Raw genomic sequence first — 27819 nt, forward strand, 5'->3', positions numbered from 1 at the left:
TGGCCGAAGTGACAACCCTAGTTTCAGCTAACTGCTCTTCCTTATCACCATATTTCTCCTGTCTAAAAAATTGTGCTTTTAATGACAAGCTAGATGCTACTGCAGAAATTGCTCTTTTGTGCTTATCACTGCTTATGTGAATTTTAACATGACCACATCCACCATCGTAGCGGGATGCAATAACTAGATGCAAATGCACCTCATATCAGAGTCTTTGTAATGAAAGGAAATTCCTTTCGTAGAATTTCATTAAAGGTATACTCGCTTCTTTGGTGCCATTTTTATATAAAAATTTGAAACAACTGTATTTTTATACTATTTTTTAATACTATTTTTATATTATTAAACAATATGGTAGGAACTGCTTACAAGTATTTTCTAATAATTAAAATAGAAATATAAAATGACTCTGTATATTTTTATTAAATGCTAAGGCAGGAAGGCACACAAATCCTTTTAAAAACAGACAAATATGAAATGAATCTTTATGGATTTATATATACTGTATATATATATTAATTAGTATTAACCCTTATGATATGGAGCCATGAATATTTTACCAAAGGCACTTTGAAGTAAATTATGAAACCTTAAAGTGATGGTAAATTTCAGACTATAAGCATGTTGCAATGAAAAATATATTTGTTTGAAAGTAAAACATATTTTCTTTTAAAGTTTATATATATTTTATAATTAAAGATTGGTATTGTTTGTTGCTCCACTCCCTTAATTTCCTCTTTTGGCTGGGCTGTGATGTATAAAGCAGTCACATTCACTCTCTGTATAGGCTTTCTAAGGGCTCTAAAGGGGCTGGACTTCAAGATTGTCATATGACACACAAGCTGATTGGATGTTCACTAGAATTGTCATTAAAAAAAAAAAAGAGTTAATCCAAGTGGGCCAGCATAACATTGCAATAGAAGCATTACTTTATGCACTAATTTAACCCTTTAACAGATGGATTAAAAGCAGAAAAGGTACACATATACTTTTTGAATGGCAAAGATTAAATATATGGCATTTGATTAGTTAAAGGGACAGTAAACACCAGAATTTTTGTTGTTTAAAAAGATAGATAATCCCTTTATTACCCATTCCCCAGTTTTGCATAACCAACACAGTTATATTAATATACTTTTTACCTCTGTGATTACCTTGTATCTAAGCCTCTGCAAACTGCCCCCTTATTTCAGTTCTTTTGACAGACTTGCATTTTTAGCCAATCAGTGCTGACTCCTATGAGCTTCACGTGCCTGAGCTCAATGTTATCTATATGAAACACACGAACTAACGCCCTCTAGTGGTGAAAAAATGTCAAAATGCTTTCAGATTTGAGGTGGCCTTCAAGGTCTAAGAAATTAGCATATGAACCTCCTAGATTTAGCTATCAACTAAGAATACCAAGAGAACAAAGCAAAATTGGTAATACAAGTAAATTGGAAAGTTGGTTAAAATTACATGCCCTATTTAAATCATGAAAGGTTTTTTTTTACTTGACTGTCCCTTTAAAGTTTACCATCACTTTAAGTTGTTAACCCCTAGGGTAATAACCCAGAGATACCAAATGGACTTTATAAAAAAATGATGAAGGTTTAAGTTGTTAACTCCTAATGAGCCAGAAATATTTTTAGCACTTCAGTCTACTACCCTGATTTCCTTGCTGATAAATCAGGGTCAAGTTTGAGACACCAGAGCAAAATTTGAGTGTCCTCACTTGTCTCATGAAAATTACGGAAAGAAGCTCAAAATCTGGGACTATCCCAGAAAATTTGGGATGCTGGGTAACCTTAATTACACTTATTTTAAATTTACTGTGAGCAGTTAAACACAATGTAAAAAAGAAAATATTTTTTTAACTATTTATTTTCCAGATTTTAACACCAACATCAAAAAAGAACATTCAAATCAAGAGAGTAATGAAAATCTATGTACTTATGTATTAGCAAGTTAAGGCTTTTCTTTGAGAAAGTGAGGTTTAAAGTTGAGTTTAACAGGACACAAAAGTCAAAATTACATTTTCAGGGTTTAAAGAGAACATAGAATTTACAAAAAAAAAGTTTCCATTTTTTTTTCTATTGTCAAATGTACTTTATTCTATGCATTCTTAATGAAACGTAGCTCATTCCTGTGGGAGCATACTGAGGTAGGTTTAAGAGCGTGCATGTTGGTATAAAGATTGTTACAAACACTGCTGTCATATAGTGCTTGTTATGTGCACACTCCTGAGTCTTCCCCAGGATGTTTAAATTTGACCTTTGACTTTTATGTTCCGCTTAACTGATCTGAGAAACAAATGATCTTTCAATAAATATTAAGAAAAATAAAAACTCAAACTGTATTAATCATATTTTTATAATTATAAAACTGTATTAATTCATGTAACAGTTGTTTTAGTTCAAAATAGATTATATGTTCAGCACACAGAATTAGGGCTAGAAAATGCAGAAATAAAATACATCATTTCATTGTCATTATCATAACAAACCCCTTTAATGCCCTTTGAGTCTCAGATATTAAACAGAATTGTGGTTAAAAACAAAAGCGGAAATGCAAAGAGGGTCCAAGGGTAATGTGTGCCTGAAAAAAAAAACCAAATCATTAATGGCAGGGGATCAGGTAGTATATGAATGAATAAAAAAGTAAGTATAAGCATATAATTACTGCCTACTGATATTTCCACGTGCTTAAAGGGACATGAAACTCATGATTTACATAGACCATGTGATTTTAAACAACTTTTCAGTTTACTTCTATTCTTAGATTTGCTTTATTCTCTTGCTCTGCTTTGTTGAAGGAACAACTATGCATTACTGGGAGCTAGCCAAACACATCAGGTGAGCCAATGAAAAGGGGCATATATATGCAGCCACCAATCAGCAGCTAGATACCAGTGGTGCATTGCTGCTTCAGAGCCTACCTAGCTATGCTTTCACTAAGGATACCAAGAGAATGAAGAAAAGGGAATTGAAGTAAACATTTTAAAACGTTGTATAAAATCACATGTTCTGTCTGAATCATGGAAAAGAAATATAGGTTTCATGTCTCTTTCAAGGGACAGTAAACTCTTTGAGAGTTTCATATAAAGTGTTTAATTTTGTGTATTGAAGCAATGTTGCAGTATATGTTTATTATTTATTTTGCCCACTTTTCCTGAAATTTAAAGGGACATGAAACCCGAAATATTTCTTTCATCATCCAATAGAGAATACAATTTAAAAAAAAGTTTCCAATTTACTTCTATTATCAAATTTGCATTAGTCTCATGTTATTCTTTGTTAAAGAGATATATAGATAGGTAACGTGTACATGCCTGGAGCACTACATGACAGTAAATAGTGCTGCCATCTAGTGCTCTTGCTAATGTATAACATTATTATAAAACTGCTGCCATCTAGTGTTCTAGCTAATGTATAACATTATTATAAAACTGCTGCCATCTAGTGTTCTAGCTAATGTATAACATTATTATAAAACTGCTGCCATCTAGTGCTCTTGCTAATGTATAACATTATTATAAAACTGCTGCCATCTAGTGCTCTTGCTAATGTATAACATTGTTATAAAACTGCTGCCATCTAGTGCTCTTGCTAATGTATAACATTGTTATAAAACTGCTGCCATCTAGTGCTCTTGCTAATGTATAACATTGTTATAAAACTGCTGCCATCTAGTGCTCCTGCTAATGTATAACATTGTTATAAAACTGCTGCCATCTAGTGCTCTTGCTAATGTATAACATTTATGCAAAACTGCTGTCATATAGTGATGCAGACACGTGCACACTCCTGAATTTACCCTCCTGCTTTTCAACAAAGGATAACAAGAAAATAAAGAACATTTGATAATAGAAGTACATTGGAAAGTTGTTTAAAATTCTGAATCATGAAAGAAAATTTTTGAGTTTTATGTCCCTTTAAGTCTGAAAAAGTTCCAATTTTGAGAACTGTAAGTGCACATAGCAGGACTCACAAGCATAACCCTGCCACATACAGTATTGTGCAACAGAAGAAAAATCTAAATCAAATCAATATTTTGTGTGACCACCCTTTGCCTTTAAAACAGCATCAATTTTTTTAGGTACACTTGCAGAGATTGTGTAGGCATATGGTCAGATCCATGATTAAACAATTATACCAAACAGGTGCTAAAGATCATCAATTTAATATGTAGGTTAAAACACAATAATTAACTGAAACAAATACAGCTGTGTAGGAGGAATAACACTGGGGCCCTGATATTCAAAGGTTCTCCAGCTTGGAGAGAAACTGCAGTTGAGACTTCACAGGGGCTGAACTTACTAAGGGCCAGATTATAAGTGGAGCGCAAAATATCGCTTTTGCTACAACAATATTGGCGCTCCACTTTGTAATACCAGCTCACGCAAATGTGCGCTGGTATTACAAGTGATGTGCAATGTGACTGCAACCTTGTGTTTGCATTGCACAGAAGATATCTGACCTTTGTTTAATTTTCAGAACGCTAATTGCTACCACGAGCTTGCGGTAGGAATAACCAGCCACTTGTAATGGCTGATTATTTATTACACTTGCAATCTATAATAAAAGAGCACACGCTCATTTCTATATATGAAGGAGAGATAATCCCAGTGCAATACAGCACTGCATGATGAGAGTTTTGTTACACTTACACTTTGTGCTTTGTATTTTATATTACTATATATTTCAGATTGGGTCCTTTCAATATTATAGCATTTAAGTTGGAGGAGAAACAGCCAAACTGTGCTAACAAGCTGAGGTTGCTGAAAACAGTTCAACGTCATTTACCATGGCAAGACTGAGCACAACAACAAGACACAATGGGGTAGATTTATTAATAGGCGAGCTGTAGCGAATCATGTCTGCTCGACCTCATTAAATACCGACAGCATATGCTGGCTGTCTGCATTTATCATTGCACATGCATTCCTGGTGAAATGCTTGTGCAATGTCGCCTGCTCACTGGCGTCTAGCAGGGTCCGTCAATCATCCCGATCGGATCAGGATGATTTCAGTCCGCCACCTAAAAGGTGGCAGAGAAGATAAGGAGCAGCGGTCTTACGATTGCTGCTTCTTAACTTACGTTTTAGGCGAACCTGAAATGATGGCGCCCATTGTAGTTATGCTGCATCAGCTTGGTCTCTCCCAGGCGGAGACTTTAAGGCAGACAGGGGTTTTCGGATGTGCTTTCCAAGCTCTTCTGAAGAAGCACAAAGATATGGGTAATGCTGCATGAGTTCTCACATTCTGGGCATGTTTCTTTTTAAAGGGGTAGCCTGGAATTGCACATGATCTGAAATTTCACATTCTGGGCAGATTATTACTTAAAGGGACATAAAACCCCAAAATATTATGTCATTAGTTAGATAGAACATACAATTTTATACAACTCACATTTTATAACAATGTTCTTGTTATCCTTTGTTGAAAAGCAGGAAGGTAAATTTGGGAGTGTCACGTGTCTGCAGTACTATATGGCATCAGTTTTGCAATAATGTTATACATTATCAAGAGCACTAGATGGCAGCAGTTTTATAACAATGTTATACATTAGCAAGAGCACTAGATGGCAGCAGTTTTATAACAATGTTATACATTAGCAAGAGCGCTAGATGGCAGCAGTTTTATAACAATGTTATACATTAGCAAGAGCTCTAGATGGCAGCAGTTTTATAACAATGTTATACATTAGCAAGAGCACTAGATGGCAGCAGTTTAATAACAATGTTATACATTAGCAAGAGCACTAGATGGCAGCAGTTTTATAACAATGTTATACATGAGCAAGAGCACTAGATGGCAGCAGTTTTGTAAGAATGTTATACATTAGCAAGAGCACTAGATGGCAGCAGTTTTATAACAATGTTATACATTAGCAAGAGCACTAGATGGCAGCAGTTTTATAACAATGTTATACATTAGCAAGAGCGCTAGATGGCAGCAGTTTTATAACAATGTTATGCATTAGCAAGAGCGCTAGATGGCAGCAGTTTTATAACAATGTTATGCATTAGCAAGAGCGCTAGATGGCAGTACTATTTCCTGTCATGTAGTTCTTTCGAAATGTGCACCCTACCTATCAAGATATCTCCTCAACAAAGAACAACAAGTACATTGGAAACTTTTTAAAAATTGTATTCTCTATTTGAATCATAAAAGAATAAAATGTGGGTTTCATGTCCCTTTAAAGAGGTTGCTGGGCAGTTCTAGATTGTCTGAAATCTGTGGGTGATGTGTAAGTGGTTTTAGGGGGTGTATTGGTCTAGGGCAGGGGTAAAGCCTAGCTGCCCCACAATTTTCATTACATAATGAACTGCCACTGTCTTTACCAGAATTGTTATTGTTTTAAAAGATAGATAATCCCTTTATTACCCATTCCCCAGTTTTACATAACCAACACTGTTATATTAATACACTTTTTACCTCTGTGGTTACCTTGTATCAAAGCCTCTACAAACTGCCCCTCTATTTCAGTTCTTTTAACAGATTTGCATTTTAGCCAATCAGTGCTGACTCCTAGGTAACACCACATACATGAGCACGGTGTTATCTATATGACACACATGAACCAACACCCTCTAGTGGTGAAAAACTGTCAAAATGCATTCAGGTAAGAGGCCGTCTTCAAGGTCTAAGAAATTAGCATATGAACCTCCTAGGTTTAGCTTTCAACTAAGAATACCAAGAGAACAAAGCAAAATTGGTGCTAAAAGAAAATTGGAACATTGTTTAAAAATACATTCCCTATCTGAATCATGAAAGTTTATTTTGGACTAGACTGTCCCTTTAAGACTGTATTATCTGAATCATGAAAAACATACCTAAGTTACATAATTATTGCCTCTTTTCTTTACAAAATGTGTTTTCAACAAGCCTTCTAATAAAAATTTTTTGAAGAAGTTACTTACCAGAAGCACTGGATAAACTGACATCTGTGAAATAAAAAAAAAGAATTAAAAAATTATTGAAAAACCTAGAAAACTAGCTGTAAGTGGTCTGAATTGTATATTTTTTTACCTTTTTGAAATATAAAGGGACAAAAAAATTAACCCATTTTAAAAATGCACAGATATAGATCTTCTAGGAAAGACATTTATTTTTGTATATACTCAAATTAACCCCTTAATGACCAGCAGTACATAATGGTCATTAAGGAGTTAAAAGACATATGTACAGACAAAAAAAAAGTTTTCTTTTGTTTTGACCATTATTTGCTGATGGAGTCTTTCAGAATTTGTTGGTTAACAAAAATCCAGCTGCCACAGGGCAGAATTTTTTTTAAGGCCCCCCAACAATTGTTGTTCAAGACCCCCCAGTCCTTAACTTTTCTCTAACCCCCCCCCCCCCTGGCCTGGTCTGCAGTGTAGCGGCCTTGCAACATGCGCTGTGTGCACAGGTTGCTCTGTGGCCTCCCTCTGCTCCCTGTCACCAGTCCCCAGCAGGTAATGCAGCAGCAGTCTACCGGCTGTGTATTTCAGAGTCTGCAGGGACAAGGTTTCCACCACTGACCTGTCATTTCCAATATGGAATATCTTCAGGAAAGCAGAGATACCACTAGGTATATTGATCCATAGCTTGCTGGCACTGCAGTGTCCAATTGGTTGTGTAATGGGTCTTTTCATATGCAGGGGAGGGGAATGTCTGCCATTACTGCTTTTCCCAGCCACTTTCAGTGGGTGTCTCAGCCTAACATCATTAACAGTGCAAAACTTAGAGCTTCTAAGTAAGTTTTTAATAGGTTTTATATTGAATTTTTAGATCATTATCTGTGCATAATATTCTTTATAGTAGTGTCTATTACATGCAGTTATATGAAAATTGGGGTATACTGTCCCTTTAATGTACATATTGAAGGTTTAACCCCTTAATGAACAGCAACATACCTTGTACGTCGCTGGTCTCTCTTTATGGGTGCAATTTTCAATAGCACAGTCTCACCTTCAGGGGGGAGGGAGGGTCTAATAATGCTATTATAGCCAGACAATCCCTTAATGGCCAGCGACATACAGGGTACGTTGCGGTCTTTGAGGGGTTCATATGTTTTTGTTAGTGATCTTATTTTCTACACTTTGAACCTACCTCCCCGAACTACTGGTCCCACATTCAAAACAAAGCTTTGTTCATTAGAATCACTGGCTGCCCGGCTTCCAGAGCAGGTCTGCAAAGAGAAATCATTAACAATTAATATTTGTATTTACTTGTTGTGTCATTAATTCAGTCCAAGTTTAACTGCCAATCAGCTCTTTAGTATTCTTTTAGCTACTACATAAAGCTACAACTCTCAGCTTAGCAAACAGAGAAGACCAACTCTAACCACTAAGAAACTGCATATCCCAGCAAGCACTTGTGCATTTCACTTAAACTCAATATATAGCATTTCCTCCTCTGTTTCAGGCCCAGTCTGTAATAATGTATCTCAAGGTTCCAATGGCACAGGGAAGTCATTTAACACAGCCTGCATCAATTTCACCTTGTAGAGGACAGACTATACCTCCCAATGTGTGTAGCTGGGTATCAAGGACTCAAGGAATCGAGGAGGTTGATGGAGGCCTATCTCAATTTTGTGGGTGGAGCTGTGCTGGGAGGGTTGGGATCATGGGTGGTTAGTGGGTGAGGTTGTGGTGTGTGTCTAGCTAATCAGTGGGTGTGTCTCTGCAGTATGTGGGCGTGTGTGTTCCATGGGTGAGACTAAGTAAAATGACACAATAAGGGGCGTATGACTATCTAAGAGGGACAGCAAGACAGAGCTCAGAATCAGTGACTTTCCCTCTCAAAAAGGCACAGTTGTCAGGTCTCGGCCAGACTGATGCAAAATGAAAAGCATTCCATATAGGACCATCAGAAAGTTTATGGCCCAGATTACAAGTGGAGTGCTATTGATAGCGCAAGGTGTGTTAACAATATTACTGCCCATGCTCAGAATAGTGCAAATCTGGTATGAAAAGTCAACGATAAAAAAGATTTACCTGAGAATGTTTAGCGCTGCCAACATCTTGCCTAGATGTGCACAATAATTCTATGTCTCTTTCTCTCTCAACATATATATACATTCATATACATATAACTATAGATATAGATAGATATCTATAGATGTCAATTGTATATATATATATATATATATATATCAATGACAATAAGGCTAATATTTTTGTGCTCCACTAGTAATCTAGGTCTATATGTATAAGGTCCTTTTAATTCAATAATTCTGAGAGGTGACGTAAGTTTCTGTTCTCCTTTTCGTAAAAGGACAGTAAAGTCAAAATTAAACTTTTATGATTGAAGTAGAGCTTGCAATTTAAATCACTTCGTAATTTAATTGTATTATCTAATTTGCTTAGTTCTGCTAGGTAGGATAAGTAGCAGCAAGGCATTACTGGGAGCTAGCTACTGATTGGTGACTGGACATATATGCATCTTGTCACTGGCTCACCTGTGTTCAACTATCTCGCAGTAGTGCATTGCTGCTCCCTTCAACCAAGGATCTTAAGAGAACGAAGCGAATTGGATCATATAAGTAAATTGGAAAGTTGTTTAAAATGACATGCTCTATCTGAATAAAGAAAGCAACGTTTTCACCTTACTGTCCCTTTAAATGTGGTGACTATGTTTATAGAAGTATATTAGAAAGTTGTTTAAAATTGTATGTTCTATCTGAATCATGAAAGTAGCTATTGAATATTTCCTTTCATACTCAGTGAGTGTTCTTGAAGCAAATAAAGCCGTCCTTTCTCTATTATCTTCATGAAGCTGGCTGAGCACAGCTACCAGTCCGTACTAAGGGGACGATTTATCATGGCCCAAATGGGGCCAAACACCCCAAGAGTTAAAGGGACAGTCAACACCAGAATTTTTGTTGTTTAAAAATATAGATAATCCCTTAATTACCCATTCCCCAGTTTTGCATAACCAACACAGTTATAATTATACACTTTTACCTCTGTTATTACTATATATCTAAACCTCAGCAGAGCTGTCTCCATGGTAAATTCACGTGCATGAGCTCAATGTTATCTATATGAAACACGTGAACTAATGCCCTCTAGTGGAAAAAAACTATTGAAATGCATTTAGATTAGAGGCGGCCTTCAAGGTCTAAGAAATTAGCATATGAACCTCCTAGGTTTAGCTTTCAACTAAGAATACCAAGAGAACAAAGCAAAATTGGTGATAAAAGTAAATTGGAAAGTTGTTTAAAATTGCATGCCCTATGTGAATCATGACAGGTTTTTTTTGGACTTTACTGTCCCTTTAAGAAGCAGCGGTCTTAAGACCACTGCTCCTTAATTTGTCCGCTGCCTCTGAGGTTGCGGACATCAATCCGCCTGATCGCATATGATCGGGTTGATTGACACCGCCTGCTAGCGGCTGATTGGCCGTGAATCTGCAGGGGGCGGCATTGCACAAGCAGTTCACCAGAACTGCTTGTGCAATTATAAATGCAGACAACGTATGCTGTCTGCATTTATCGATGACGGGCGGACATGATCGCTGCAGCAGATCATGTACGCCAGAAAAATGATAAATCGGCCCCTAAGAACCATCAGCTGTCATGATTGAGGGTAATGTAGGATTAAAGGGAAAGTAAAGTCAAAATTAAATTTCATGATTCAGATAGGCCATGCAATTTTAAACAACTTTTAGTTTACTTCTATTATGAAATTTTCTTTGTTCACTTTGCATCCTTTGTTAAAGAGTAAAGCTAGATAGGCTGATAGGAGCTTTAGAGCATGCACTTGTCTTTAGCATTCTATGGCTGCAGTGCTTGCAACTATGTATTATATTGCTATAAACATTGTCACAGACACTGCTGCCATATGCCTTAAGAGACGTGCACAATCCTGAGTTTAGCTAGAATTACTCTTCAACAAAGGATAGCAAGAGAGCAACAAAATTGATAATAGATGTAAATTGGAAAGTTGATTAAAATCTCATGCTTCATCCAATCCATTTAAGTTTAATTTTTACTTTACTGTCCCTTTAAATTTCTGGCAAGTTTTTGATGCAGTTTTAAACAGATTGCAAATTAATCTCAAGGTTTCAGGATTGCTTCTAAACACAATAATATCATCCAAATAGCCCTGAACATCTTGCTGGTTCTTAAGAATTAAAGACATCATCTTTTGGAAAGCACTAGGAGCTGTAGCTGAGTCTTAGGGAGTCTGCTTAAAATGAAATAATCCATCATGTGTAATAAATAATGAGATCTCTGCTATCCTCATGCGGGTGATATACACTCTGTAAATCAAGGGTAGACAACATTTTTGTTCAAATACTGTGAATATAATGTGAAGGAGGGGGGGCTGTCAATCACAATAGCTTTCCTTGGTTCTCCACATAAAGGCAAACATCTGTCTTCTGTACTATAGGAGAAACTCATTCAGTTGAGGTAAGTTGGTCAATTACACCTTTATGTACTAGTTTTTAAGGTCTAATACAGTCTCCCTGACTGTGAATGAAAGTGCTGGAACTTCTGTAGAATAGGTGTTGCATTTTGCTGCAGTTGAAAGCGATATGAACCCCCACATTTTTCTTTAGTGATTCAGACAGAACATACCATTTTAAAAAGGTTTCCAATTTACTTCTATTAAAACATTTTCCTTATTCCCATGATATTCTGTGTTGAAGAGATACCTAAGTAGGCATCTGAGCACTATATGGCAGGAAATAGCGCTGCCATCTAGTGCTCTTGAGAATGGATAAGATTCTTGAAAAACTGCTGCTATATAGTGCTCCATTAATGGGGCGGCTCCTAAGTATATGTCCCCGCTTTTCAACAAAAGATAACAGAAGGACAAAGAAAAATTGTATAATCTATTTGAATCATGAATGAAAGTTGTTGGGTTTCATATCCCTTTAATCGTGCAAACAAACCATCTTGCACAACCAAGTTATTCTTCAGAATTATCCTCTGTCACTACTTAGACAGGTGTTGGTAATATAGTACTATATGCAGAGGCCTATTTTTACCTAGGCAAACAAGGTACTTGCCTAGGGCGGCAGATTTGGGGGAGGGGCAGCATTTTTTTATTCTCACTACACATACACCATAAACACACACTCACTCACTACACACGTACACACACACACACATACTTGAACATTTACTTTCAAACTGGCATGAAAAAAGCCACTTTAAACCCTGACCAAAAAATATTATTGCCAAAAAAGGCCTAAAACCTGGGGGTAGGGGGCAACAGAAATTTGAGTGCAGCACAAAACCTAAATGCACCACTGAGTATATGGCTAAGAAGTTATAACGTCTATCAGTTACCTTAAGATTAAATGCAGCAAGCAAATAAATCCCTGCCAAGGATAGGTTTGCTGTTGCTGTAGCTGGACACACACAGATACACAGGGGCTATATGAGTTAAATTAAAACCATACTCAAAAAGGCCTACAGTGCAAAGAAGAAAATGCTCTATTTTGTTGGATCTTTTTATTTTTAAACAAATTCTTATGTGTTTACCCCTGTTTTGTTTTTTATTTTGTATTGTTTTTGCTTTTTTTGTTTGTTTCAACACAGGACCACTGATTTCAGAAAAACAAAGAACTGAAATAGAGTTTTAAATGTCGTCTTGTAGATGTAAGAAACTAAAAATGACTTTAAAGGGATACTAAACCCAATGTTTTTCTTTCATGATTCAGAGCATACTATTTTAAGCAACTTTCTAATTTTCTCCTATTATCAATTTGTCTTTGTTCTCTTGCGATCTTTATTTGAAAAAACAGGAATTTAAGCTAAGGAGCTGGCCTATTTTTGGTTCAGCACCTGGGTTGCGCTTGCTGATTGGTGGCTAAATGTAGCATATATTCCTGCTTTTCAAATAAGATACCAAGCAAACAAAGAAAATGTGATAATAGGAGTAAATTAGAAATTTGCTTAAAGGGACACTAAACCCAAATTTTTTCTTTCGTGATTCAGATAGAGCATGCAAATTTAAGCAACGTTCTAATTTACTGCTATTATCAATTTTTCTTCGTTCACTTGCTATCTCTATTTGAAAAAGAAGGCATCTAAGCTTCTTTTTTGGTTTAGACCTCTGGACAGCACTTTTTATTGGTGGATTCATTTATCCACCAATCAGCAAGAACAACCCAGGTTATTCACTAAAAATGGGCCGGTATCTAAACTTACATTCTTGCATTTCAAATAAAGATACCAAGAGAATGAAGAAAATTTGATAATAGGAGTAATATAGATAGTTGCTTAAAATTTCATGCTCTATCTGAATCACAAAAGAAAAAATTTGGGTTCAGTGTCCCTTTAAAATTGGTACTCTATCTGAATCATAAAAGAAAATATCTGGGTTTAGTATCCCTTTAATGCTCCCTTTTTCTTAAAGGGACATTCAGATGGTGCATGTGATTTTAAACAACTTTCCAATTAAATTCTATTTTCAAATTTGCTTTATTCTCCTAGTATCCTTTGTTGGGGCAGATATGCACTACTGGGCGCTAGCTGAACACATCTAATTATTCAATAAAAAAGGAGCATTTGTATGTAGCCACCAACCAGCAGCTAGCTCCCAGTAATGCATTGCTGCTCCTGAGTCCATCTATGTAAGATTTCAGCTAAGGATATCAAGAGAATGAAGCAAACTAGGTAATTGATGAGTGAATTAGAAAGTGTTTTAAAATCACATAATCTGTCTGAATCATGAAATAAAAATGTGGGCTGCATATCCCTTTAATTAATTGCCATTTGTAAGCCCACGCATGTTAGCTTCTACTCACCGGAGTGCAGGCAGAGGCGCTGGGATCACAAAGCTTTATCTCACAATGCAGGAAGATGAGATTATAATCTCCTATAAATTTAAATATCTGCACAGAAAATCGCCCTTTATCTGAGACTCCATTTTCCATTACTTTGATAGTTTTGTCTTGTCTGTTTGGGCAACTGTGAAATACATAAATACATAAATATAAAATCATTCTAAGTAAATATTCAATATAATGCTAACATTATTTTCTATTTTATTATGTATAACACAGATAGGACCACATTACAAGTGGAACGTTATAAATTGCTACCGCTCATGCACTAACTCCGCTAGAAGTAAGCTTTTTGCACGTGTCGGGAAGCACTCGTATTAGAAGCTGAAAGTAAACAGTTTTCGCTTGCACACTAACCCAATGCGTGCAAAAGGCCGAACTTAAAATATCAAGCGCGCAATAGCATATTCCCCCATAAAAGTCAACAGAGCAAAAGAGTGGGAAAAAAACCTAACATGTGAGGTCCATTCTATTGGCTGATCCAATGAGCCAATTGAATTGAACTTCAATCTGATTGGCTGATTCCATCAGCCAATCAGATTTTTCCTACCTTAATTCCAATTGGCTGATAGAATCCTATCAGCCAATCGGAATTCAAGGGACGCCATTTTGGATGACGTCCCTTAAAGGAACCTTCATTCGTCGGGTAGTCGTCGTGCTGGAAGGATGCTCCGCGCCGGAGGTCTTGAAGATGGAGCCGCTCCTCGTCTGATGGATGAAGATAGAAGATGCTGCTTGGATGAAGATGTCTGCCGGTCTGGATGTCCTCTTCTGCCCCATCGGATGAAGACTTTGGCTCGGCTGAGTGATGACGACTCCAGGTAGGGAGATCTTCAGGGGGTTAGTGTTAGGTTTATTTAAGGGGGGATTGGGTGGGTTAGAGTAGGGGTATGTGGGTGGTGGGTTTTAATGTCGGGGGGGTTGTATTTTTATTTACAGGTAAAAGAGCTGATTACTTTGGGGCAATGCCCCACAAAAGGCCCTTTTAAGGGCTGGTAATAGAGCTGATTGCTGTTTGTAATTTAGATTAGGGTAGGGACATTTTTTTATTTTGGGGGGCTTTGTTATTTTATTAGGGGGCTTAGATTAGGTGTAATTAGCTTAAAATTCTTGTAATCTTTTTTTATTTTTTGTAATTTAGTGTTTGTTTTTGTAATTTATTTTAGTGTATTTAATTGTATTTTAGTTTAGATAATTGTAGTTTATTTAATTTATTGATAGTGTAGGTGTTTTTGTAACTTAGGTTATTATTTATTTTACAGGTAATTTTGTAGTTATTTTAACTAGGTAGCTATTAATTAGTTATTAACTATTTAATAGCTATTGTACCTAGTTAAAATAAATACAAAGTTGCCTGTAAAATAAATATAAACCCTAAAATAGCTACAATGTAATTATTATTTATATTGTAGCTATCTTATGGTTTATTTTATAGGTAAGTATTTAGTTTTAAATAGGAATAATTTATTTAATGATAGTAAATTTATTTAGTTTAATTTAAATTATATTTATGTTAGGGGGTGTTAGGGTTAGGGTTAGACTTAGGTTTAGGGGTTAATACATTTATTATAGTAGCGGCGACGTTGGGGGCGGGAGATTAGGGGTTAATAATTGTAGGTAGGTGGCGGCGATGTTAGGGAGGGCAGATTAGGGGTTAATAAAATGTATTATAGTGTTTGCGAGGCGGGAGGGCGGCGGTTTAGGGGTTAATACATTTATTATAGAGGCGGCGATGTCCGGTCGGCAGATTAGGTTTAATAAGTGTTGGTAGGTGGCGGCGATGTTGGGGGGGGGCAGATTAGGGGTTAATAAATATAATATAGGTGTCAGCGATGTTAGGGACAGCAGATTAGGGGTTCATAGGGATAATGTAGGTGGCGGCGGTGTCCGGTCGGAAGATTAGGGGTTAAATAAATTTATTTTAGTGTTTGCGATGTGGGGGGCCTCGTTTTAGGGGTTCATAGGTAGTTTATGGGTTTTAGTGTACTTTATAGCACAGTAGTTAAGAGCTTTATGTTCCGACGTTAGCCCATAAAACTCTTAACTACTGACTTTTTTTTGCGGCTGGAGTCTTGGAGGTAGAGGCTCTACCGCTCACTTTCTCCAAGACTCGTAATACCGGCGTTAGGCAAATCCCATAGGAAAGATAGGATACGCAATTGACGTAAGGGGATTTGCGGTAGCCTCGAGTCGTGGAAGAAAAGTGAGCGGTGAGCCTCTACCTGTCAGACTTGTAATACCAGCGGGCGTTAAAAAGCAGCGTTGGGACCTCTCAACGCTGCTTTTTAAGGCTAACGCAAAACTCGTAATCTGGCAGTTTATTTTTTAATAAAATATACTAGACTGTATTTTGGAGCATTTGGGGCACATTTATAAAATGAACCAGAGATCGGATCTCTGGTTAATGTTATATGCACTAATTGCTACTGTGAGCTTGCGGTAGCAATAACCAGCCAATTGTAATGGTTGATTAATTATTGCACGCCCGCAGGCAAATTTTCCTGTTTGCAGGCGCACAATAATTTAGCGCTCTACTTGTCATCTAGCCCTGTGTGTAGTAATAGTAAGTGAAGATTGAGCTGTAAGAGTTCCCTGCTGTCACTCATAGTATGACTTCATAGAATTTAGGAGCTAAATTTCAACCAATTTAATATTGACTTTAATGTTAAAGAATCTTAAAATGTTATGAATTGATATTACTGGTTAAGTGGGAAAAATCATTCAATCTTTAGCAGTCATCATTAAACTGACATTAAACACTTTGAGATGGTAATATAAAATGATAAATTGTACATAATAAAACAACTCTGCAATATACTTTCATTATTTATTTTGTCCTCTTTGCCTGTAATTCCATTCTGAAATTGTGAGCTTTTCAGTTCCTGTTAGAAATGGAAGTGCAGAACACTGTTAAATCCAGCACAACCATTGGCTGCACACTCTAGTGACCTATGTATAACTGTCCCTAATTGGCCACAGCAGAGAAGGTAACACAAGTTACAACATGGCCGCTCCCAGTATTTTATAGACACTAACGCCTAGATTTGGAGTTTTGCGGCCAAGGGGGTGCGTTAGCTACGCGGGCTTTTTTCTGGCCGCACCTTTTAAATACCACTGGTATTTAGAGTTAACAGAATGGCAGGGTTTTCAGTGCGTTAGGCTCCAAAAAGGGAGCGTAGAGCATAATTTAACGCCACTGCAACTCTCGATACCAGCGGTGCTTACAGACGCGGCCAGCCTCAAAAACGTGCTCGTGCACGATTCCCCCATAGGAAACAATGGGGCTGTTTGAGCTGAAAAAAAACCTAACACCTGCAAAAAAGCCGCGTTCAGCTCCTAACGCAGCCCCATTGTTTCCTATGGGGAAACACTTCCTATGTCTGCACCTAACACCCTAACATGTACCCCGAGTCTAAACACCCCTAACCTTACACTTATTAACCCCTAATCTGCCGCCCCCACTATCGCTGACCCCTGCATTTTATTTTTAACCCCTAATCTGCCGCTCCGTACACCGCCGCAACCTACATTATACCTATGTACCCCTAATCTGCTGCCCCTAACACCGCCGACCCCTATATTATATTTATTAACCCCTAATCTGCCGCCCCCAACGTCGCCTCCACCTAACTACACTTATTAACCCCTAATCTGCCGACCGGACCGCACCGCTACTATAATAAAGTTATTAACCCCTAATCCGCCTCACTCCCGCCTCACTAACCCTATAATAAATAGTATTAACCCCTAATCTGCCCTCCCTAACATCGCCAACACCTAACTTCAAGTATTAACCCCTAATCTGCCGATCGGAGCTCACCGCTACTCTAATACATTTTTTAACCCCTAAAGCTAATTCTAACCCTAACCCTAACACCCCCCTAAGTTAAATATAATTTTATTCTAACGAAATAAATTAACTCTTATTAAATAACTTATTCCTATTTAAAGCTAATTACTTACCTGTAAAATAAACCCTAATATAGCTACAATATAAATTATAATTACATTGTAGCTATTTTAGGATTAATATTTATTTTACAGGCAACTTTGTAATTATTTTAACCAGGTACAATAGCTATTAAATAGTTAAGAACTATTTAATAGTTACCTAGTTAAAATAATAACAAATTTACCTGTAAAATAAATCCTAACCTAAGTTGCAATTAAACCTAACACTACACTATCAATAAATTAATTAAATACAATACCTACAATTATCTACAATTAAACCTAACACTACACTATCAATAAATAAATTAAATACAATTCCTACAAATAAATAAAAATAAAAATAAAGCTGAATTTTTAGGGGCATGCCCCGCAAAGGGCCCTTTTAAGGGCTGGTAAGGTAAAAGAGCTTTGAACTTTTGTAATTTAGAATAGGGTAGGGGATTTTTTTATTTTGGGGGTCTTTGTTATTTTATTAGGGGGCTTAGAGTAGGTGTAATTAGTTTAAAATTGTTGTAATATTTTTCTAATGTTTGTAAATATTTTTTTTTTTTTGTAACTTAGTTCTTTTTTATTTTTTTGTACTTTAGTTAGTTTATTTCATTGTATTTATTTGTAGGAATTGTATTTAATTTATTTATTGATAGTGTAGTGTTAGGTTTAATTGTAGGTAATTGTAGGTAGTTTATTTAATTATTTTATTGATAGGGTAGTGTTAGGTTTAATTGTAGGTAATTGTAGGTATTGTATTTAATTAATTTATTGATAGTGTAGTGTTAGGTTTAATTGTAGGTAATTGTAGGTATTGTATTTAATTTATTTATTGATAGTGTAGTGTTAGGTTTAATTGTAGATAATTGTAGGTATTGTATTTAATTTATTTATTGATAGTATAGTGTTAGGTTTAATTGTAACTTAGGTTAGGATTTATTTTACAGGTAATGTTGTTATTATTTTAACTAGGTAACTATTAAATAGTTATTAACTATTTAATAGCTATTGTACCTGGTTAAAATAATTACAAAGTTGCCTGTAAAATAAATATTAATCCTAAAATAGCTACAATGTAATTATAATTTATATTGTAGCTATATTAGGGTTTATTTTACAGGTAAGTATTTAGCCTTAAATAGGAATAATTTATATAATAAGAGTTAATTTATTTCGTTAGATTTAAATTATATTTAACTTAGGGGGGGTGTTAGTGTTAGGGTTAGACTTAGCTTTAGGGGTTAAAAAATGTATTAGAATAGCGGTGAGCTCCGGTCGGCAGATTAGGGGTTAATGTTTGAAGTTAGGTGTCGGCGATGTTAGGGAGGGCAGATTAGGGGTTAATACTATTTATTATAGGGTTATTGAGGCGGGAGTGAGGCGGATTAGGGGTTAATAACTTTATTATAGTAGCGTTGCGGTCCGCTCGGCAGATTAGGGGTTAATAAGTGTAGGTAGGTGGCGGCGACGTTGTGGGGGGCAGATTAGGGGTTAATAAATATAATATAGGGGTCGGCGGTGTTAGGGGCAGCAGATTAGGGGTTCATAGGGATAACGTAGGTGGCGGCGTTTTGCGGTCGGCAGATTAGGGGTTAATTATTGTAGGTAGCTGGTGGCGACGTTGTGGGGGGCAGATTAGAGGTTAATAAATATAATATAGGGGTCGGCGGTGTTAGGGGCAGCAGATTAGGGGTACATAAGGATAACGTAGGTGGCGGTCGGCAGATTAGGGGTTAAAAAAAATTATTAGAGTGGCGGCGATGTGGGGGGACCTCGGTTTAGGGGTACATAGGTAGTTTATGGGTGTTAGTGTACTTTAGAGCACAGTAGTTAAGAGCTTTATAAACCGGCGTTAGCCCAAAAAGCTCTTAACTACTGACTTTTTTCTGCGGCTGGAGTTTGGTCGTTAGATTTCTAACGCTCAATCCAGACACGACTCTAAATACCGGAGTTAGAAAGATCCCATTGAAAAGATAGGATACGCAATTGACGTAAGGGGATCTGCGGTATGGAAAAGTCGCGGCTGGAAAGTGAGCGTTAGACCCTTTAATCACTGACTCCAAATACCTGAGGGCGGTAAAAAACAGCGTTAGTAGCCTCTAACGCTGGTTTTCACAGCTACCGCCAAACTCCAAATCTAGGCGTAAAACTTTACACTTATTTTGTCACTATTTAAATAACTAATGAAACTTTAAAAAATACATCTACATGTTAGTCATGGACTAATCTTTTCTTTGAATGCATCATTCTATCTAGCATGTATTTAGTGTTTAATGTCCCTTTAATATTAAATTACTAATTTATTGGTTGCATATCATTTGTCTCAATTAGGGCCACTAAAAAGGCATTAGAACCCACTTAAAAAGTTTTGGAGACACCTGATTTTTATATATTTTTTCTGTATATTTAACTATAATTTCCTTACATAAATCAGCTAGTTCTATGATTGGAAAAGCCGCTATAAGTTGGGATGAGTTAGAAAAGACAAAGACAAAAATTTACCTGTTTTTGATAATATAATATTTGATAGAATCATTAGCGTTTTGTGTAGGTGTAGCGTAACAGTTTTTCATCACTACAGTATACTCTGAAGAATCCACTCCATCAACAATGACCCCAATGTAGAGTGTAGATTTAGATGATAACACAACCTCTGACCCCTCGTAAGGTGAAAGGTAACTGCTGTCTTGGTAAAGGGCAATGTGGGCTGTGAATTGTCCAGTGCCGTCAACGCTGATATTTGTGGAGCTACAACAGTAATGAAAGATAAATATGTGAAGGTCAGTCAACTAGCTTGAATTCAATGATCAGATTCTAATATTTGTCAATCTACATTATGTTAAGACATGAAAGGGACATTTTTAAGGGACACTGTATTCAGAAATGTTCCATCATCCAAGTAAAATATAAGCATTTAAATACATTGACACTTTTAATATCTGAATAAAAGCTGTTTTAAATTAAAACAAACAAAACAGTATCAGCTGTGAGCTTTCTTCTAATGTTCGTTGGCTTATAGGTACATCCTAATAATGCTCAATGAGATCAAGGGGCCGATTTATTGTGATGCGGGCGGACATGATCCGCTAAATGCTGACAGCATACGCTGTTGGCCTTTAACATTGCACTGGCATTTCTAGTGAAAACGTGTGCAATGCCTCCCCCTGCAACTTCGCGGCCAATCGGCTGCTAGCAGGGGGTGTCAATCATCCCGATCGTATCCTATCGGGATGATTGCTGTCTGCCGTCTCAGAGGTGGCCATCGAGTTAAGGAGCAGCAGTCTTAAGACTGCTGCTTCTTAACTTATGTTTCAGGAGAACCTGAAACTACGGGGGTAGATTACAGCATCCACTGCTTGTTAAATTTACCCCTTAGTAGGAAGTGCACTCCAGCCAATCAACATTAGTAGGAACTGCATACCAGCCAATGAGCATTAGTAGGAATAGAATATCAGCCAATGAGTATTAGTAGGAAGTGAATACCAGCCAATGAGCATTAAAAAGAAGTGCATATCAGCCAATAAAAATTAGTAGCAAGTGCATTGGGTTGAAGTACGTATTACAATGAGTGCATATCAGCCAATGAACATTAGTAGGGAGTGCCAACCATACAATGAGCATTAGTAGAAAGGTCATGTGATTGTGTCAATCCTAGGATTACCCGGGTAAAACGGACATTACCCAAGTGGCTGTGGGTAAAGCCTGATGTACATTAATTTATCTATCTACGCTATTTCTTTTGCCTCCGCCTGTGGGGGGGGGGTCAAGAAGGGCGCCCGCCGATCCTCTGGCATTCCCCCAAGTGAACCTTGGGGAATGAGGTTTAAAAAGGGGTCTTCGCCCCCTTAGACCCCCCAGGTGGAGGCAAAAAAAGATAGTGAAGATGGGGGAATTACAGTGCATGCTATATATGTTTTATGCGGTGACTCCGCACTCTGACGGGATTTAAGATCATACATCAGGCTTTGCCCACACCCGCTTGGGTAATGTCGGTTTTACCCAGGTAATCTTAGGATTACTCAATATCTGACTTTACCCATAACATATGTATATGCAAAGACATGAATGCTGAGTTTGGAGAAACAGCCACCAACTGAGATGAGTTGTAGTAGTTCCACCAAGTGAACTAACTTATTATGACAAGATAATAAATAATTACTATTATCCAACATAATGGTACATAGTCTGTTAACCTCAAAGAAAGATTAAAATGGTCAACTTCTAGTCCTGGGTGTCTTTATTAAATATTCCAGCTAACAGAAATATTGGTAGATTTACAGATATTTTCAGACAGTGTTTTTGTAGCTGATTGTATTTAGTTAAAAAAATAGTTATTTACTGAAAGTTTTTAGCTGATAAAGAGCTGATAACAGCTTTGCAGTGCAAAATTATAATTAATTTATGCTTTAACAATCTTTTAAATGGCAACAAATTGGGACTGCACATTTTAAACCCACATTAGCTCATAAGAAGCTGTATAAAAAAAAAAGAACAAAAAGCTGCTCTTAATAGAATAGTCAAATCTGGGGAAAAATGCACACAAAAATGGTGTTCCTAAAAAAACGCTATTGGCTGCTCCATAAATGGGTTTCTCGATGGATCTTCAATAGAAATATTTCAAAAGAAAATGAAATACACACAAAGGGCACCCCATACCCTGCAAAGGTATAAGATAGAAAAAGATAGAAAAAGGACACTAAGAGGACACTAAGGACACTAAGAGCCGCAGGGGACGCATCTCTAGGTGCCATAAACTCACGTTCTGGTCTCCAGATTAGATGTTGGTCTTTATAATATCGCTACAGGGACTCAACCCATAAAATAGCAGCAACGTTGGATAATATAAACTAAAATGAACAGTAAAAATGTATTTTTAATAAATTATTTAAGTTTAAAATATTCAGCTTTGCCTTTGGATTACACGCTCCCTGTGATACTATTACAAAGACCTGCCAGCAACTTCTCATGAGTTTCTGAGCCGTTGATTTCAGTCAATAGAGGGACTGCGAGACTCCAATCTGTTTTTAGGTCATGCATCTCCATAGTGAGTTCATTATATATATATATGAGAGAGAGAGAGAGAGAGAGAGAGAGAGAGAGAGAGAGAGAGAGAGAAGCACAGATTGGGCAGAAAGAGGCTGCACCCTGGGTGGGAACCATCCCATAGGTTGGGCTAATAAGCACCATCCGTTTCCAGTATGAGCTCCTCTCTTTCTGTTTTTAGTCTCTCTAAGTGTAATGGGGCAAACAGACGTGGACTTCCTGCTCACTGTGCCTAGGGGGATATAGTTGCACCTCCACTGACAAGGTCCATATAGGCTGAAATGTATGTCTGGAGTTAGCCGTACTAATCCTTTGTTCAGATGAGAATTGCCTTGTATTTCGGGGCAGGACTGCCCTTTTGGATGGGGTCAGACTGATATGCTACCATTCCGTAGGGTGGGCTATTAAGCATCATCTGATCCCAGTTGTGTGAGAGTGCCGAGCCAATATTAATTTTTGCATATGCATATATTTATATATGTGTGTGTATGTTTATATATATATATATATATATATACTGTATATATATATATATATAAATAAGGGAGGCTCCATTGTAGTTCAAAATTATTCTAACTATAGAGAGGAAGCCTATAGACAGCTGACTGATACTCGCATCTATTGTAAACTTAGAGGGAATCCAATGAATACATTTAAGAAGGAATTAGATCTTATACTGAAATGTGGGCTGGAATCCGGTATGATTGATGAAAATGAATTTGAATATATGACTACTACATTTCCGGTTATTCCGGTACTATATCTGTTGCCCAAAGTACACAAGACTCTGGTAAAACCGCCTGGCAGACCTATTGTGTCTGCCCGGGATTCTTTGTGTTCTAATGTGGCCATTTTTATAGATCACTACCTGCAGCCAGTTGTAAAAGAATCATATTCCTTTATACTTGATTCCCCCTCACTCATTCGTAGGTTACTTGCTTGGAATGACCTTGGTCCAGATGATCTACTTGTCACAATGGATGTTGATAGCCTGTACACCGTCATCACACATGATGGTGGTGTACAGGCAGTCAGATCCATGTTAAGTGAATCATTGGCGTATGCGGGACCACCCATTGAGTTCCTACTGGAACTACTGAAGTTTTGTTTGGAAAAAAACTTTTTCAAATTTGAAAAGGAGTTCTTTTTACAAGTGTCAGGAACTGCAATGGGTTCAAATATGGCTCCCGCATACGCCAATCTATATATGTCCTGGTATGAGACTATGGTTATGCGAATTCGTGCATATGATAACATTAAATTGTATGTCAGATATATTGACGATGTGTTTATGGTATGGCGAGGGTCGGAGGAATCTTTAGAACAGTGGGTTGATAGCCTGAATCAGATTGAGTCGACTATTCGGTTTAAGGTTGCCCATAACAGAGTGAGCATACCATTTTTAGATCTAAATATATCTGTCTATACTGATGAGGATTGCTATAAATTTTCTACCGCTCTATATTCAAAACCGACGGATAGAAATTCATTATTGCTATCCACAAGTTTTCACCCTGAGCATCAGAAAAAGAGTGTTGTCTCCTCTCAACTCAGGCGAGTGGCCCGCAATAACACGTTAAGAGAGACGAGAAGAGCACAGGAGGATGAAATGATTATGAAATTGGAACAGCGAGGCTACACAAAGAAATTGATAACACAGGTACATACCAACTTGGCACAAGATGATCAGATGACCCTGTTACAACCACGTGGTCTGATTGACAAGGTGGAAAACAAAGGTGATATCATTAATTTTTTAACCACTTTCAACCCCATATCCAAGACACTGTCTGAGTCTGTCAAGAAAAATTGGGACATTATTAGCACTGATAAAACACTACCATTCTTGCATACAACTGCCCCACGGATGGCTTATAAAAGAGCACCCAATCTGAAGGATCTCTTGGTCCATAATGATCCTGTAAAGTGCTACGAAAAAAGCACATGGCTGGACACCAAGAGGAAAGTTGGTTGCTACAGATGTGGGGACTGCACGACGTGCAATAGTATGCTAACAGGGATGTTTTTTCACCACCCACATACTGGGAGAAAGTACAAGATCTTGCACAGATTATCATGTATGAGTACCTACGTGGTTTACATACTAATGTGTCCATGTTCGCTAGTATGCGTGGGTAAGACCTCTACTACATTTCGCGAGAGGATGGCTAATCATCGCCATGCGATTAGACAGGCGATAGAAAAGAAATCAGCTGACCAACCAGTGGCCCGACATTTTCTCCAGGCAGGACATACAGTGGCTAGTTTGAGAACTATGCTCATTGACCATGTGCCCCCCCTACGGAGGGGAGGTGATAGAAATACGAAATTACTACAGGTTGAGACCTCCTGGATCTACCACCTGGATACGGTGGCTCCTAAGGGACTAAATATGCAATTGGACTTTAATGTCTTTCTCTGAATGAGATGTCCATGATTAATCGGTCTAGGTCATCAATATCTAAAAAGATGGACTTGTCCATACTACATATATTTACAAAGTCTCTGAATGAACTGTGTTCAGTGTATTGCTGTGGCCTTAATAATGTTTCCTACTATACTCCATTAGACATGAAAGACTGATACGAGTTACTGATGATTGTAACTTGATACATTTACTTAGAAAATTTGACACTAATGGATATTATTGTTCTAGCCATTAATGGGTTATCGAGTAATATATCTGATAGTATAATGTTGTTTGAATATTATTGCAGCTTTGATGATACAGGTACAAGATCTGATTGAGACCTCAAGTAGTGTGATGTTTTAACATTTTTCTAATATGCTTATGGTATTTTGGTTTTTTTTCACTATGGTGATTATAATAGTAGTACTTGTATTAGTTAGTCCGATGTTATCGGAACTTCCGCCACCCAGACATGCGCAGTTGCTAGAGTTGTTATGCGCAATAGAAGCGCAAACGTCATTACGTGTGTTGATTATGCAAATTAGCCATGTGGCTAGTGAGAGGCTGGACGCATGCACGTGGGGGCGGCTTCCGATACACCGGAAGTGACAGAGACACATTACGGGTACTTATAGGTGAGTGGTTTTGGGTTAGATTAGGGACCTTCTTTTGGGATAAATATGCTTTGATTGCCCATTGACAAAGATACCAACTGGTATCGAAACGTTTGGGGGATTTTCTGATTGATGCTGGATATTTAATAAAGGAACTTTGCCAAGACCAGAGAGTGAAGCGTCTTCTCTTCCTTTTGGGGTTGATCGATATCACTATATATATATATATATACTGTATATATATATATATATATATATATATATATATATATATATATATTTGTAGAAATAAGCACTCACTGGTCTTCTGTCATCTATGACAAAAAGGATTTATTAAGTGTGACGTTTTGGGACTAGATGCTGTCCCTTCCTCTGACAGCATCTAGTCCCGTAACGTCACACTTAATAAAGCCTTTTTGTCACGGATGACAGAAGACCAGTGAGTGCTTATTTCTACAAATCTACATTTAATTAACATGTCAGCACCCTGACGGATGTTGTTTGATGGTGGGAGTGCATACACATTATCAGTCTCTTGTATATATATATATATATATATATATATATATATATATATATATATAATATACTGTGTGTGTGTGTATATATATATATATATATATATGTATATATGTCTATAAATGTATATGTGTGTGTATAATTGTAGTTTAATTATTATATTGTTATATAATAGGCACATATAAAAATATACTGCACCTCATAATGGGTCGCACAGCTGTTTCTAGACTGACCATCATATTGAGCGGGTAGGCACAAGATAGTGTTATGCTCAGTTGCTCCTCTCTAATCACGGTGTCTTCATAATCCAGTGAAAAGTCGAGTGTATTTACGTATATGGCATGGGTTGCATTTTTCTGTAATGTAAATATCAAAAATTTAAAAAAAAAACTATTACAAGATAAAATCAAGAAAGCTATAATCACTTTTTCAACCAATTATTTATTTAAAACAATGGCCTATATTTAACAGTTACATGGGATCCCAACAATAAAGACTATCTGTAATATTTTTGGACCCTATGCTACTATTTAATAAAGGTCATTTTTTTAAAATATTTTTTTTATATGATAAATGGATTTAGCAAACCAATTTTCAATATTTTCAAAGAGAATGTGGTTTGTTGTTGTTTCATACAGTTAAATGGATATGTCCCCATTTCATGAAGAAATGTTAAAGGGACAGTTAAGTCAAAATTAAACTTTCATGATTCAGAATCAGATAGGTGAAGTTAGATTTCCCACTGTGTAGCTCTTATTTGAGCAATTAAACTGGGTCATTAAATCACAAAATAGGTCATTCTTTATGTATTGCTGCCCCCTACTAGATCAGGCCACAAGCTGAACGTAGCCAGCAATTATTGAGGTTGTATGACTGCCGCTACCAATTAGATCACCTGCTATATCCTGCCAGGACCATCAGTTTTCTGCAGCTCCCAAGTGTGACTTTATCTATGGGTTTAACTCCTTTTCATGGTTAAACACACAGAGTTTCAAGGTAAGTAGTGCAAAAATGAAATGTTTTAACACTTTTTGGAAAATAACTACAATATCTCTTTAAGCCTATAGGGACCATAAACCAGTTATAGTAATTACTTAAATAGCACCTAATAGTTGGAAGACTAAATACATATAAAATATAACATGATTCAGTATTAATCATAATATCCTAGAAAAGTTACACTTACACGTAATCGAACTCCACATATTCCATCTTGAAGTGGTGACAAGACTGAAAACTCATTTGTAATGTTATCATTCTGGAATCCAAAGCATTCGCTGCCCCTGAACCGTATATTCCTAATATCAAGTTTTAGGCTTTTCAGTTGACATTTATGAAATTTAGCTCTCATACTGTGCGCTTCACAAACCAGCTCGGGGCGTAAGTCTTCAACGCCTTGGGACACAAAAGGTGTATTTAGTATTATTAGGTTTTCTATTCAGACATAAATGTGCAAAAAAAGGACACTGAACTATTTTCTGTATCATAATAAGCAATGTCCTACAGGACTTAATGTAATAAA

At 36.9% G+C, this 27819-nt stretch overlaps 1 protein-coding gene across 1 annotated transcript in view; it reads right to left on the reverse strand.

Annotated features, from left to right (window-relative positions):
* Window positions 1-2357: 2357 nt before the first annotated feature.
* LOC128641826 (uromodulin-like) overlaps window positions 2358-27819 on the reverse strand; it is a 76760-nt gene continuing 51298 nt past the window's right edge. Inside the window, exons 10-16 of the mRNA XM_053694373.1 lie at window positions 27484-27692; window positions 26496-26653; window positions 20214-20459; window positions 13731-13893; window positions 8076-8154; window positions 6905-6928; window positions 2358-2577 (exon numbers count right to left, since the gene is read on the reverse strand). Coding sequence (XP_053550348.1) covers window positions 2507-2577; window positions 6905-6928; window positions 8076-8154; window positions 13731-13893; window positions 20214-20459; window positions 26496-26653; window positions 27484-27692 — 950 coding nt within the window. The 3' untranslated portion in view covers window positions 2358-2506. The remainder of the gene's footprint in view (window positions 2578-6904; window positions 6929-8075; window positions 8155-13730; window positions 13894-20213; window positions 20460-26495; window positions 26654-27483; window positions 27693-27819) is intronic.

This window comes from Bombina bombina, chromosome 11 (assembly GCF_027579735.1).
Source record: "Bombina bombina isolate aBomBom1 chromosome 11, aBomBom1.pri, whole genome shotgun sequence".
Lineage (NCBI taxonomy): Eukaryota > Metazoa > Chordata > Amphibia > Anura > Bombinatoridae > Bombina > Bombina bombina.